Source organism: Hypanus sabinus, chromosome 26, assembly GCF_030144855.1.
Source record: "Hypanus sabinus isolate sHypSab1 chromosome 26, sHypSab1.hap1, whole genome shotgun sequence".
Taxonomy (NCBI): Eukaryota; Metazoa; Chordata; class Chondrichthyes; order Myliobatiformes; family Dasyatidae; genus Hypanus; species Hypanus sabinus.
Window position 1 is genome coordinate 15,373,121 of NC_082731.1, and position 13,132 is coordinate 15,386,252.

General features: G+C 46.8%; 1 protein-coding gene across 4 annotated transcripts in view; it reads left to right on the forward strand.

Annotated features, from left to right (window-relative positions):
* Positions 1 to 697: 697 nt before the first annotated feature.
* Positions 698 to 13,132, forward strand: part of LOC132381611 (zinc finger protein 432-like) — a 65,575-nt gene continuing 53,140 nt past the window's right edge. For 3 of the 4 annotated variants that reach the window (XR_009508076.1, XR_009508075.1, XM_059951127.1), the window contains exons 1-2: positions 698 to 4,007; positions 11,108 to 11,478. Coding sequence is in view for 1 of the 4 variants with exons in the window: in XM_059951132.1 (XP_059807115.1) it covers positions 11,913 to 13,121 (1,209 nt within the window). In the remaining 3 variants the exon portion in view is untranslated. Of the gene's footprint in view, positions 4,008 to 11,107; positions 13,122 to 13,132 lie in introns of all 4 variants that reach the window. The other variant, XM_059951132.1, reaches the window with a different exon arrangement.

Below are 13,132 nucleotides of genomic sequence, written 5' to 3' on the forward strand. Positions count from 1 at the left end.
TATTCTTCCTGGGCACTGGTATAATTGTTGCCTTTTTGAAGCAAGTGGGAACTTCCGCACGTAGCAGTGAGAGGTTGAAAATGTCCTTGAATACTCCCGCTGGTTGGTTGGCACAGGTTTTCAGAGCCTGACCAGGTACTCCATCGGGACATTCTGCCTTGTGAAGGTTCACTCTCTTTAAACACAGTCTAACATCGGCCCTGAGACAGAGATCACAGGGTCATCAGGTGCAGCAGTGATCTTCACAGCTGTAGTTGTGTCCTTCCTTTCAAAGTGAGCACAGAAGGCATTGAGTTCATCAGGTAGTGAAGCATCGCTGCCATTCATGCTATTGGGTTTCGCTTTGTAGGAAGTAATGTCTTGCAAACCCCAGCAGAGTTGCTGTGCATCCGATGTCACCTCTAGCCTGGTTCGAAATTGTCTCTTCACCCTTGAAATAGCCCTCTGCAAATCATACCTGGCTTTCTGGTACAGGCCTGGGTTGCCGGACTTGAATGGCGCAGATCTACCCCTCAGCAGACAACGTACCTCCTGGTTCAGCCAGGGCTTTTGGTTTGGGAATGTACAGCAAGTCTTTGTGGGCCCACACTCATCGACACAGGTTTTAATGAAGTCGGTAACAACTGCAGCAGACTCATCCCGGTTCGAAGATCAGAATCTGAACCAGGTCTATTATCACCGTCACGCGTCACAAAACTTGTTAACTTAGCAGCAGCAGTTCAATGCAATACATAATATAGAAGAAGAAAAAAAAGTAAATCAATTACTATATATGTATATTGAATAGATTAAAAATCGTGCAAAAGAACAGAAATAATACATATTAAAAATGTGAGGTAGTGTTCATGGGTTCAATGTCCATTTAGGAATCGGATGGCAGAGGGGAAGAGGCTGTTCCTGAATCGCTGGGTGTGTGTCTTCAGGCTTCTGTACCTCCTCCCTGATGGTAACAGTGAGAAAAGGGCATGCCCTGGATGCTGGAGGTCCTTAATAATGGATACTGCCTTTCTGAGACCCCGCTGCTTGAAGATATCCTGGGTACTTTGTAGGCTGAGATGGACTCAGTTACAAATATTTATGTAAAGTGTATGCTTGGGCCCTTCCTCATTGCAGCATACTTCTAAGTTTCCCACAGCACCAGGGGTGACCCAATCCATGTTGACAGAGAGAGCAAGACTTTCTGTACGTGGATGGGCTGCCTTGATCCTAAAATGGGCCGTTCCCGAGCTAACACAGGGGAGTGGCTTTCGACGAACAGCAAAAGTTACCACATACTGCAACAATCATACACGTGGTCTGTTCAGTAGCTTCCCTCGGAGCTGACCTGATCCTGGTTGTCCCATCAGGCTTTTGTATCTTCTAGCCAAAAAAAGGAGGGAGAAGAGAGAACGCCTGCTGTGGGTGGGGTCTTTTCTGAGGCAGCAATCACGCAGACAGATTCCATGGAGGGGAGGCTGATTTTCAAAGTAGACCAGAGTGTTCACACTCTGCAGTTTCTTGTGGATATGGACAGAACAGTGGCCAAACAAAACTGTCAGGCACCTGCAGAGGATGCTTTCAATGGTGGGTCTGTCATAATGGCTGACCTCTGTTGGGACGCACTAAATTTTCTTTCCATTCTGAGGAAGTTGAAGTATTGGTACATTTTCTCGATCATCATCTACATGCGGTTGGACTCGTGCAAGTGATGTTTCCAGCTAGGAACCTGAAACTCCCAATTGTCTCCACCTCAGCATCACTGACCCATCCATGAGCGTGTGCTCTGCCCCACTTCCTGATGTCAATGCCCAACTCTTTAGTCTTGCTTACATTCGGGGAAAGGTTGTTAACATAACACCAAGCCACGAGGCTCTCTAACTCCTTTGTGTACTCTGTCTGGTTGTTATTGGAGATCTGGTCATCAGTGAATGTAGATGTAGTTAGAGCCGAGTCTGACTACACATTGGAGAGTACAGGGAGCCTGCGGATGCAGCCTTGTGGCACACCCATGTTGAGAATAGTCATGGCAGAGGGGTTTGCTGCCTAACCTTACTGATTATAATTATCTATGCTCTTCATGATGTTATAAACCTCTTTAAAGTCACCCCTTAGTCTCCTTCATTCCAGGGAAAAGTCCCAACTTATTGATGTTGTCCTTGTAACTGAAACTCAATGGTCTCCGCAACATTCAAGTGAACTTTTTCTTCACCTCAACAAGGTTAATCACATCCTCGCTATAGCACGGTGACAAGAATTGTACGCATTAGTCCCTGTGCTGTCTCAGCTTAGTCTGTAGAGCTGTAACTTGGCCTCTGAACTCTGGTATTCAGTGCCCCAATGGATGAAGGAAAGTAGGCCATACGCCTTCCTCACCAACATCTCTCGTGCTGTCTCCAGGTTCATGGAATGAAGAACTTGTATTTGTTGGTCTCTGTTGTACAACACTCCCCAGGATCCTGTCATTCGCATGCATGTCCTATCATCATTTAACTTCCCAGAATGTACGATGTCACACTTTTCAGAGTGAAATTCCATTTCCATTCCTTTACCCACTTCCCCAGTTCACTCAGATCAGGTTGTAACCTCAGACAACTTTTCCTCTGTGAAGTACACTGCCAATTATGGTGTCGTAGCTAAACGTTCTAATCATTAAACCTATCCACATCTTTAATATATAGGACGACCAACTGACTATTGACAATAAGGAGGAACTTTAAACACATTGAGTTTAAAACAGAATTGAGTTACTTGACTAGGTCCATCAGCAAAAACAACCCACGACAGTGCTCAGAAATGGTTACAACTGGAGGTGAAGAACAACAGTAATAATAGCTGAATCAGTTCCTGCAGTTCAAGCCCTTCATCATCAGCAGTAAAGCAGGCAGAGCAGTGATAAGAGGCACAGATCAAGTGGGTACCCAGAGGATTTCCCCCAGGGCAGAAATGGCTAATACAAGGGCATAATTTTAAAGTGATTGGAGGAAAGCATGTGGGGGGGGGGGGAGGTGCTGTCAGTTCTGGTGTGTGTCAGGTGCTGTCTGGGTGGGTGCATGGAACACTCTGCCGGGGTGTTGGTAGAGGCAGATTCATTAGGGTTATTTAAGAAACTCAGTGACAGAAAAAATGGTGGGTTGTTTAGGAGGCAAGGGTTAGATCTTAGAATGGGTTAGAAGGGCTGAAGGGCCTGCGCTATAAAGTTATATGTTCTATGTTGATGCAAGTGGGGTTAGTGTAGAGAGCCGTGAACGGGTTGGGCCGAAGGTCTCCGTTTCTGCGCTGCGAAGAGTTGAAGAAGTGCGGATGTTGTCGGGAAAGGCCGTAGCAGTGCCCGAGGCGACATCTTTCAGAGGAGCCGTTTTCTCAAGCAAGCGCGGCTATGTCAGCCAGAGCTGGAGAACTATTCCCCAAGGTCCCAAATAATATTCCCTCCCCAGTCAGCATCACAGATCCTTCCGCGGCCACGCTATCGTTGCTGTGAACACCACACAAAATGCTAGAGGAACTCAGCATCCGTGGAGAGAAATTCAGTGAGACCCTCTCTCGCTGCCACCCGCCAGCCTTCATTCCTTCCGGCCCTCCCACCTTATTCGGGCTCCTGCACCCTTCCTTTCTCAACCTGACGAAAGGTCTGGGTATTTACTTCCCTACTGACGCTGCCTGACCTGCTGATTTCCAGCATCTGCAGGAACTCTCGGCAGTGGTTTTGCTGTGAATATACTCGGGCAACATAATGATGGACCACAAAGCAGAGCCGGGCGCTGTTTAAATGCAGTTTTTGCCCAGGAGCCCAGAGGGCATGCGTCTGACTCCAGACGTGACGGCATCCGGCCCTGACGGAAGTTTTCTTGCACAGAAACTCAGCAGGCCGGGCAGCATCCATGGGAAGGAGTGAACGGTGCGCGTTCCGGGCCGAGACCCTTCTTCCGGACCGGGGGGAAAGAGACTAGAGGCCGGAGTCGCAAGGTGGTGGGAGCAGAGCCGAGCTTCGGGACGTGCATTTAATCAACACCGAGGAGCAGAGAGAGACGGTACGGGCGCCACCAGCACCACGGGCTGCCGCAGGGAGGGTAACCCCCTCCCCACCCCCCGACTTGGGGCTCTGAGCCCCGAGCCGCCGCCTGCCTGAAATGTCCGTGGCAGGTGTACCTGTGGTGTAGACCACTTGCTCGAGCGCCTGGAATTGTGGTCAACCAGGCGGCCATTGCTGCCACAGGAACTCGGTGTTGGCTGTACCACAGTGTGCAGAGGCAATTAGGGAGAGGATTGAGGCGTTTAGGAAAGTTAAAAAGTATCACCCTCTGAGTGACCTTATTAAGTATAAAAGGACACAGGCCGTAGTGACGAAAGTAGTGAAGCTTGTGAAAATTTTTTACTGGGGTCCTATTGTGATAGTATTGGAAGGGATGTTAAACTTGAAAATGCTTGGGGAATGATTAAGAAAATGGGGCTGGGGATTCATAGGGTTAATAACATTCCAGTATCGGTTAAAGAAGGTGATATGATTGTTAACTGAAATGGAGAAAGTTCAGTTACCAGCTTGGTCATTTGCTGCCATTGGTATCTAAGTGAAGAAGTTAAACAACGTAGGGATAAGGTTTTAAGTGAATACGTTTTGGAAGCCGGCTGCAACAATGATAGTATTAGTAATGTAGAGTTTCCTTTGTGTGAACTTAAAAAAGCTATTAATTGTACAGGTCAGATGGCTCCAGGAAAGGATGATATGTTATTGTCTGTTTAAACCTATAGCCAACACGCTCTTGAGATAATAAAAATTTTTGAATCTTTTTGTATTTTAGGCCATCTTCCCTCCTCCATGGAAATTGGCAGTAGTAATGCCTATTCTAAAACCTAGAAAACCCTCATCGGATCCTTCTAGTTATTGACCAATATCACTAACGCCCATTTGTGTAAACCAATGGAATGTATGGTAATAGAGTAGTTGAATTATATCTTGGGGGGGGGGGAAAGAGGTGGTATAGTATTTTATCAGAGTGGATTTCGGAAGGGTTGAGTAACATTGAATTCAGTTTTATGTTTGGAAAATAATATTAGGAAAGCACAGGTAAATAAAGAAATTGTAATAGCAGTATTCTTTGATATAGAGAAAGCATATGATATGTTATGGAGGGAGGGTCTTTTGATTAAATTATGGAAATTTTGAGTGAGAGGAGGGCTATATAATTTTCCTTTTTTTTTATTTGGACGGTCTGTACAGGCAAGGATATGTAAGGTATATTTGGGCTTCTGTGATGGAGGGAATGAAACCCAACAGAGCAATATTTGTAGCCCTTTATTGTTTCATGTTATGATACTTTCTCTGATATTGGTACTGGGGTGGGTAAATCACTTTTTGCAGATGATGGAGCTTTATGGATCAGAGGTAGAAATTTCAATTTAAATGTTTATAGGATGCATTAGTGATTAATATAGTAGAACAGTGGGCAGAAAGATGGGGTTTTAAGCTTTCAGTGGCTGAAACACAAGTTATGTGTTTCATTAAGAGAATCAATATGACCTGCACTTGATTTGACATTATACGGTCAAACTCTTGAAGAAGTGTCAGTGGTGAGATTTTGAAATGTGTGGATGGATAATAAGCTGACATGGAAGCACTTATATCAGTGAGATAATGGATCAATGTAAAGGAACATTAAATATTTTAAGGTGTCTATGTGTGTATTCTCGGGGTGTGGGACTGGTGGTTCCAGTGATAGTATCAAAGAGCTACAGACAGAAACACACCTTTCGGTCCTTCTAGTATTTTTTTAAACCTGTATTTACCAAATTTCTCTTAAAGTTGAAATCGAACCCGTACCCGTTTCAGCTGGCAGCTCGTTCCACACTTTCACTGCCCTCTGAGTGAAGAAGCTCCCCTCATGTTCTCCTTAAAAATATCACCTTTCACCCTTAACCCATTATTTCTAGTTCCAGTCTCGCCCACGCTCAGTGGAAAAAGCCTGCTTGCATTTGCTCTGTCATAATTTTGTATACCTGTATCCAATTTCCCCCCATTTTCCTACGCTCCTGGGAATAAAGTGGTAAGATTTCTTAGCATGTGGCTGGATAGTAAGCTGACATGGAAGCACCATATCAATAAAATAATTGATAAATGTAAAGGAGCGTTAAATATTCTTAGGTGTCTATGTGGACGTTCTTGGGGTGCTCCACGAAAATCTCTTGACTATTTATATTTGTTTAATTCGATCTGTACTTGATTATGGCTGTGTGGTTTATGGATCTGCTTCATCTGCACTTTAAAATGTTTGGGTGTGATAAAAGCACAGTAAGATAATCCCGATTTCAGCTTTACTGGTTGAAATGGAACAATGCAAAGGTTGAAATTGATGTCAACATACCGGTTTAATTTGACGGGACGGAGGAATGATCATCCTGTTGGGGAACTGTTGGGAACATCACAAGAATGTTTTTAATTTTAGGTGGCTTGGTTCTTATCAAGCTAGGAATATGGGTTTGCTGAATTACACAATTTGTCCCACTGTAGCTTTACCATAGAACACTACGGCACATTACAGGCCCTTCAGCCTTCCATGTTGTGCTGACCCATATAATCCTTTTTAAAAAAATACTAAACCCACACTACCCCATAACCCTCCATTTTTCTTTCATCCATGTGCCTGTCCAAGAAGCTCTTAAATACCCCTAATGTTTTAGCCTCCACCACCATCCCTGGCAAGTCATTCCAGGCACTCACAACCCTCTGTGTAAGGAAAAAAAAAACAAACAAACAAGCTTACCCCTGATATCTCCCCTAAACTTCCCTCCCTCAATTTTGTACATATGCCCTCTGGTGTTTGCTATTGGTGCCCTGGAAAACAGGTACTGACTATCCACCCTATCTATGCCTCTCATAATCTTGTAGACTTCTATGAAGTCCCCTCTCATTCTTCTACCCCACCTTGGGTTTTTTACAATTACTTTAGTTGACTTGAGGTTGCATGGTTTAATGAATGCCAAGGATCCTGATATGCCTGAGAGTCTGTTGGTTCATCAGTATGTTAAAGAAAAATATTGTGATATGTTAACCGTTTTTACTGATAGATCAAAAGATAATTTAACAGGGGATGTTGATGCGGCTGTTTTGTGTCTGAATTACAGGTAACAATAAAGAAAGATCTTATTAATCATTTATAAGTATATGCAGCCATCATTTTGAGCTTACCGTTGGTGGAGGAAGTTTGTCCTTGCAAAGTTGTAATTTGTTCAGCTTCTTTTTTGGTTTCGATTAGTCCTAAAACAGGTCATTCTCGCAGTAGGTCAGATTCTAGTAGAAGCTCTTCAAACATTATTTTGTGTTCAGAAATAATGTCTTCTTGTGGGTCCTACACATAAAGCTGTTGAGGGGATTGAGCGGGTTGATTGTTTGGCCAAAAAACTGTTAAAAGTTCACCTGTGGATATCGACCTTCCACTTAGCAAATCAGAAGCTAAGGGATTGGCGGAGTTAAGAGTTAGGGGATTGTGGCAAGATTCGTGGGATAATGGACATAAGGGGCGATACCTTTACAGAATACATAAAACTGTTGGGTTTATAGGAGAAGGGGGTAAAACAAGAAGGGAAGGGATTATTTTGACATAGAATTGGTCGTACTATACTTAATTATTTCTAAAAGGTTGGAAACCATCACTTTGGGGAGTGTAGGTTTTGTTTTCATTATGAAACAGTTGAATGTATTCTTTTACAATGAAGTGTATAAGGTTGAAAGAAAGCAAATGCAGGCGGCACGTAGTCTTAGGGTTTGATAGTTTTCATTTAAAAATTTTTAAGTTATGGAAGTGACTAATTTAATTCACAATATTGTCTTTAATTATTTAAAATCTACCGGGCTTTTTGGGGTAATTTAGTTTTCATCTGATGAAGAACTAGGGAGCGGTTTTATTTTACGACAGTCTCCACCATCCTCCAGCGCACCTGTAAGCTGGATTGCCAACCGCCATTAAAAGTCAGAAGAGGAACCCTGTATTACAGGCAGATGAGGTGGCTTCCCTGCCAAGCTTTCGATACCCAAATCCGAGCTGGAACGAGGAGAAACTGAGTTGCACTCCTAGTAAATGAAGAAAATAAATCTCTGATCTAGCTGCTGGTTGTGTCAGATGATGCAAGAACAATTGCCTTTTTCCTTTGGTAGACAAATTACCCTGAGTGATGTAAGTGAGGATTTAATGTGTGAGGACGACAAAACAGAGTTAATATAGATTTGGTGTGCATAGTTGTCATGCATTTGGATTAAAGAGTCTCTTTGTACTGTGTCTCTCTGTGATACCTGAAGAGTAGACTATCTGTTGGATGGAAGCGACTCTGATAGAGGCCGATGCCAAGTTGTTAAGCTCATCCGTGGGAGGTGGTGCTTTCGCACTGCTGGCCCACCACCTTGAGGGAGTCTTGATCATAAGCGGGCCGAAACTCCTGAAGACAGGTGGCAGATCAGCTGATGATAGCACAGGACAGTTAACATCTTAGTCCATGTGTATTTTCAATTCGTTTGACTCCAACATAGATTTAGGATAAGAAAATGATGATTGACTTTTTTTTAAAAAAAAACACACTTTGGGATTGTTACTAGAATTGGAATGGGTGGATATAGTGTACTTGCATTTTCAGAAGGACTTTGAAAGGTGCCGTACAAAGTTGTGAAACAAGATTGGGGCAACATGGTTGTGTAGCGGTTAGCGTAACGCTATTCCAGCTACAGTGATCGGGGTTGTCTGTACAGGGTCTACATGTCCCCTGTTACCATGTCGGTTCCTTCCCACTTTTCATAGTGAGTTAATGGTCATTTGGGTGTAATTGGGCGGTGCAGGCTCTTGGGGCCATAAGGACCTATTACCATCCTGTAAAAATGTGGGGAAAAAACAAGGGTTTGCAATATTGTACTGGTGTGAATTGAAGATTGTGTAATAGAAATAGATCGAAAGATCAGGAGTAAACAATCTTTTCATGGTTACAAAGCTGTAAGGATTGACACAGTTCACAAGCCATGATCAATGTTTTGGGGCCAGGTGTTTCCAATGGTGCAGAACTGGGTGGCAGTGTGTATTGTAACAAGGACAAAGAAAGTGATCAAGTGTGCAGGATATGTGTGTGTGTGTGTGTGTGTGTGTGTGTGTGTGTGTGTGTGTGTGTGAGAACGACCCAACGGTGACAGCGAAACCTGTGTGGGAGAACTTTTAAAGTGGAAAAGCCGTTGCACTGGGGGAATGGTGCAGCTGCTGGGAGTTCGAGAAGTCAACGTTCATGCCGTTGGCTTGAACATTGATGGCCTAGCCACAAAATAAGGTGTTGCTCCTCCTACCTGAGTGTGGCCTCATCGCGGCAGTAGAGGAGGCCGTGGACTGGCGTGTCAGAACGGGAAGTAGAATTAAAATGGGTGGCTTCTGGGAGAGCATCTGGAAATAGCTCCCTCTTTACCCCTCCCCTCACCAATCCCCATTTCCACTTTCCCCCTCTCAACTTGTCTCCTTACCTGATTCACCTACACTTTTTTTCCACGGCCTTCTGACCTCTCCTATTCAGTTGCCCCTTTCTCCAAAAGCCTTTATCTCTCATCAATTGACTTCCCAGCTCTTCGCTTCACCCCTCCCCCACTCCCGGTTTCACCTATCGCCTACTACCCTGCATTTCTTCCTCCCCACCCCCCCCCCCCCCCACCACCACCTTGCTCTGCCCTCATCCAGTCCTGGAGAAGGGTCTCGGCCCGAAACATCAACTGTGTACCCTTTTCCATAGACGCTGCCTGGCCTGCTGGGTTCCTCCAGCATTGTGCGTGTGTGTGTCGCTCGGATTTCCAGCATCTGCAGGCTTTCTCTTGTTTCTGGATGATGGAACGGATGGTTTGTGGAAAGTACAAAGACGGGAGGAAGGGCAGGTAGTCTTGAGGAAGGAAGGATTCTGCAGGACTTGGACAGATTGGGAGAATGGATAAAAAAGTGGTAGTTGGAATATAGTATTGGGAAGTTTATGGTCCTGCACTTTAGTGCAAGGAATAAAGGCATGGACTGTTTTCAAAAATTGGAGGTGGAAAGGGACTAGGGAATCCACATGCAGGGTTCCCTGAAGGTTAACTTGCAGACTGAGTCAATGGTGAGGAAGGCAAGTGTAATGTCAGCATTCTCTTCGAGAGGACTCGAATACAAAAGCGAGGATGTAATGCTGAGACTTTATAAAGCCCTGGTGAGGCCTCACTTGGAGTATTGTGAGCAGCTTTGGGCCTTTTATCTGAGAAAGGATGTGCTGGCATTGGATCGGCCCAGAGGAGTCGCGCAAGAATGATCCTGGGAATGAAAGGGTTAACGCATGAAGAGTGTTTAATTTCTCTGGGCCAGTACTCACCGGACTTTAAAAGAATGAGCGGGTGACCTCACTGAAACCTATCGAATATTGAAAGGCCTAGATAGAGTGCATGTGGAGAGGATGTTTCCTATAGTTGGGGAGTCTAGGACCAGAGGGCACAGATAGAGTGGATGTGGAGAGGACGTTTCCTATAGTGGGGGAGTCTAGGACCAGAGGACACAGATGGAGTGGATGTGGAGAGGATGTTCCCTATCGTGGGGGAGTCTAGGACTAGAGGACACAGATAGAGTGGATGTGGAGAGGATGTTCCCTATAGTGGGGGAGTCTAGGACCAGAGGACACAGATAGAGTGGATGGGGAGAGGATGTTCCCTATCGTGGGGGAGTCTAGGACTAGAGGACACAGATAGAGTGGATGTGGAGAGGATGTTTCCTATAGCGGGGGAGTCTAGGACCAGAGGGCACAACCTCTGAATAGAGGGACATCCCGTAAGAACTAAAATGAGGAATTTCTTCAGCCAGAGAGTGGTGAATCTGCGACCACGGGTGGCTGTGGAGGCCAAGTCACTGGGTATATTTAAAGTGAAGGTTGACAGGTTCCCCGTTAGTCGGGGCTTCACAGGTTATGGGGAGAATGCAGAAGAAAGGGACTGAGAGGGATAGTAAATCGGCCATGATGAATGACTTGATGGGCCAAATGTCTAACTGTTACAGTGTCAGTCAGAGAGCCAGCAACTGAGTCACAGCCGACCCAGGAGATTAAAATAATCTGTCTGAGTCACTACCCTGTACTTACTGATGATTTTTGTAACCTTTTACAGGACATCAAAGGTGGAGGAATTGCGACTGGGTATCTCAGACGGAATATCACATCCGATCTACACCCCACTCAGCTCCCCAGCACCTGAATATCATCGGCCTGTGAGCGTGGAGGGAGAGACGCTGGTTTGTTTCACTTCAGACCCCAGGCGGTGAGGGGTGTTACAGGGCACCGACCGTGACACAGCTGGGGAAAGACACACTGTCTACAGTGGAGAGGGGAGAAACCACTGATGTGAGGACAGGAGCCAATCTGCAGAGAAGCCGAGTAACCTCTTCCAGCCTGTGAAGGAGCGGGCAGTGATCACTCCAGTGCGGATTGGGAAAGGAACAGCCACTGCAACGAGAGACCGTGTGTGACACGCTGGGGGAGGTGAGCTCACCTGATCTGTGACTGGGAACGTGTTCACCACATCCTTGTTTTTGCACCAGTGAAACATTCATTCTTTTGACTGAGATAAACTTGATCCATTTCCCTGAGAATATTCAAATCTTCTTTCCCTTGTTCCCATTTGAGGAAAGAAATTAGTTCGGTCATCTTTTTACTGACTGACCACTGAGGTCCTGGGGAAACATTGACACCCTGCCTCAGGTGCAAGTAGGGACTCGATCAGTCATCTCCGGGTAGAGGCTGTTCAGCTGCTCTGCACGCAGGAGAGGATTCACTCCCTGTTCCGCTTCGTAACACACCATTGATTTCACACCGGGGAGAGGCCGTTCACCGGCTGTCTCCGTGGGAGGGGAGTTCATCTGGTCGTCTGACCCCCTGACACATCTTGACGACAGCGCAAGCGAGCCGGCGACCGGATGGACCGCCAGCAGATTCCCGCCGGTGAGAGGCCGTTCACCTGCCCTGACTGCGGGAAGGGTTTCAAGAATTCCTTCAGCCTGCAGAGACACCAGCGAATCCACGCCTGGAAGCGGCCGTTCACCTGCTCCGAGTGCGGGAAGGGGTTCACCTGGTCATTTGAGCTGCTGACGCATCAGCGAATTCACTCGGGGGAGAGGCCCTTCACCTGCTCCGAGTGCGGGATGGGCTTCACTCTGTCGTCTGGCCTTGTGACCCACCAGCGAATCCACACCAGGGAGAGGCCCTTTACCTGTTCGGATTGCGGGAAGGGATTCATTCGGTCGTACGAGCTTCTGGTGCACCAGCGAATCCACACTGGGGAGAGGCCCTTCACCTGCTCTGAGTGCGGGGAGGGATTCACTCGCTCATCTATCCTGCTGATGCACCAGCGAACCCACACCGGGGAGAGGCCCTTCACCTGCTCTGAGTGTGGGAAGGGATTCACTTTATCGTCCGGCCTTGTGAGGCACCAACGAATTCACACCACGGAGAGGCTGTTCACCTGCCCCGACTGTGGGAAGGGATTCACTTTGTCGTCCGGCCTCGTGCGGCACCAACGAATTCACACCATGGAGAGGCCCTTCGCCTGCTCCGAGTGCGGGAAGGGGTTCACCCGGTCGTTCGAGCTTCTCGTGCACCAACGAATTCACACCGGGGAGAGGCCGTTCACCTGCTCGGAGTGCGGGGAAGGATTCACACGGTCATCGGTCCTTGTGACGCACAAGCGAATTCACACCGGGGAGAAGCCGTTCATCTGCTCTGAGTGCGGGAAGGGGTTCACTCTGTCCTCTAGCCTCGTGAGGCATCGGCGAATTCACACCGGGGAGAAGCCATTCACCTGCCCTAAGTGTGGGAAGGGGTTTACTCGATCAGCGGGGCTTTTGGCTCACCAGAGAATTCACACCGGGGAGAGGCCGTTCACCTGCTCCGAGTGCGGGAAGGGATTCACTCGGTCGTCTGTCCTTCTGACGCACCAGCGAATTCACACCGGGGAGAGGCTGTTCACCTGCTCCGAGTGCGGGAAGGGGTTCACTCAGTCAACGGACCTCCTGAGGCACCAGCAGATTCACACAAGGGAGAGGCCGTTCACCTGCCCTGAATGTGGGAAGAGCTTCGCTCGATCGTCTCACCTGTCGCAACACCGACAAACTCACACAAAAGGGAAAGTTTAATTGTG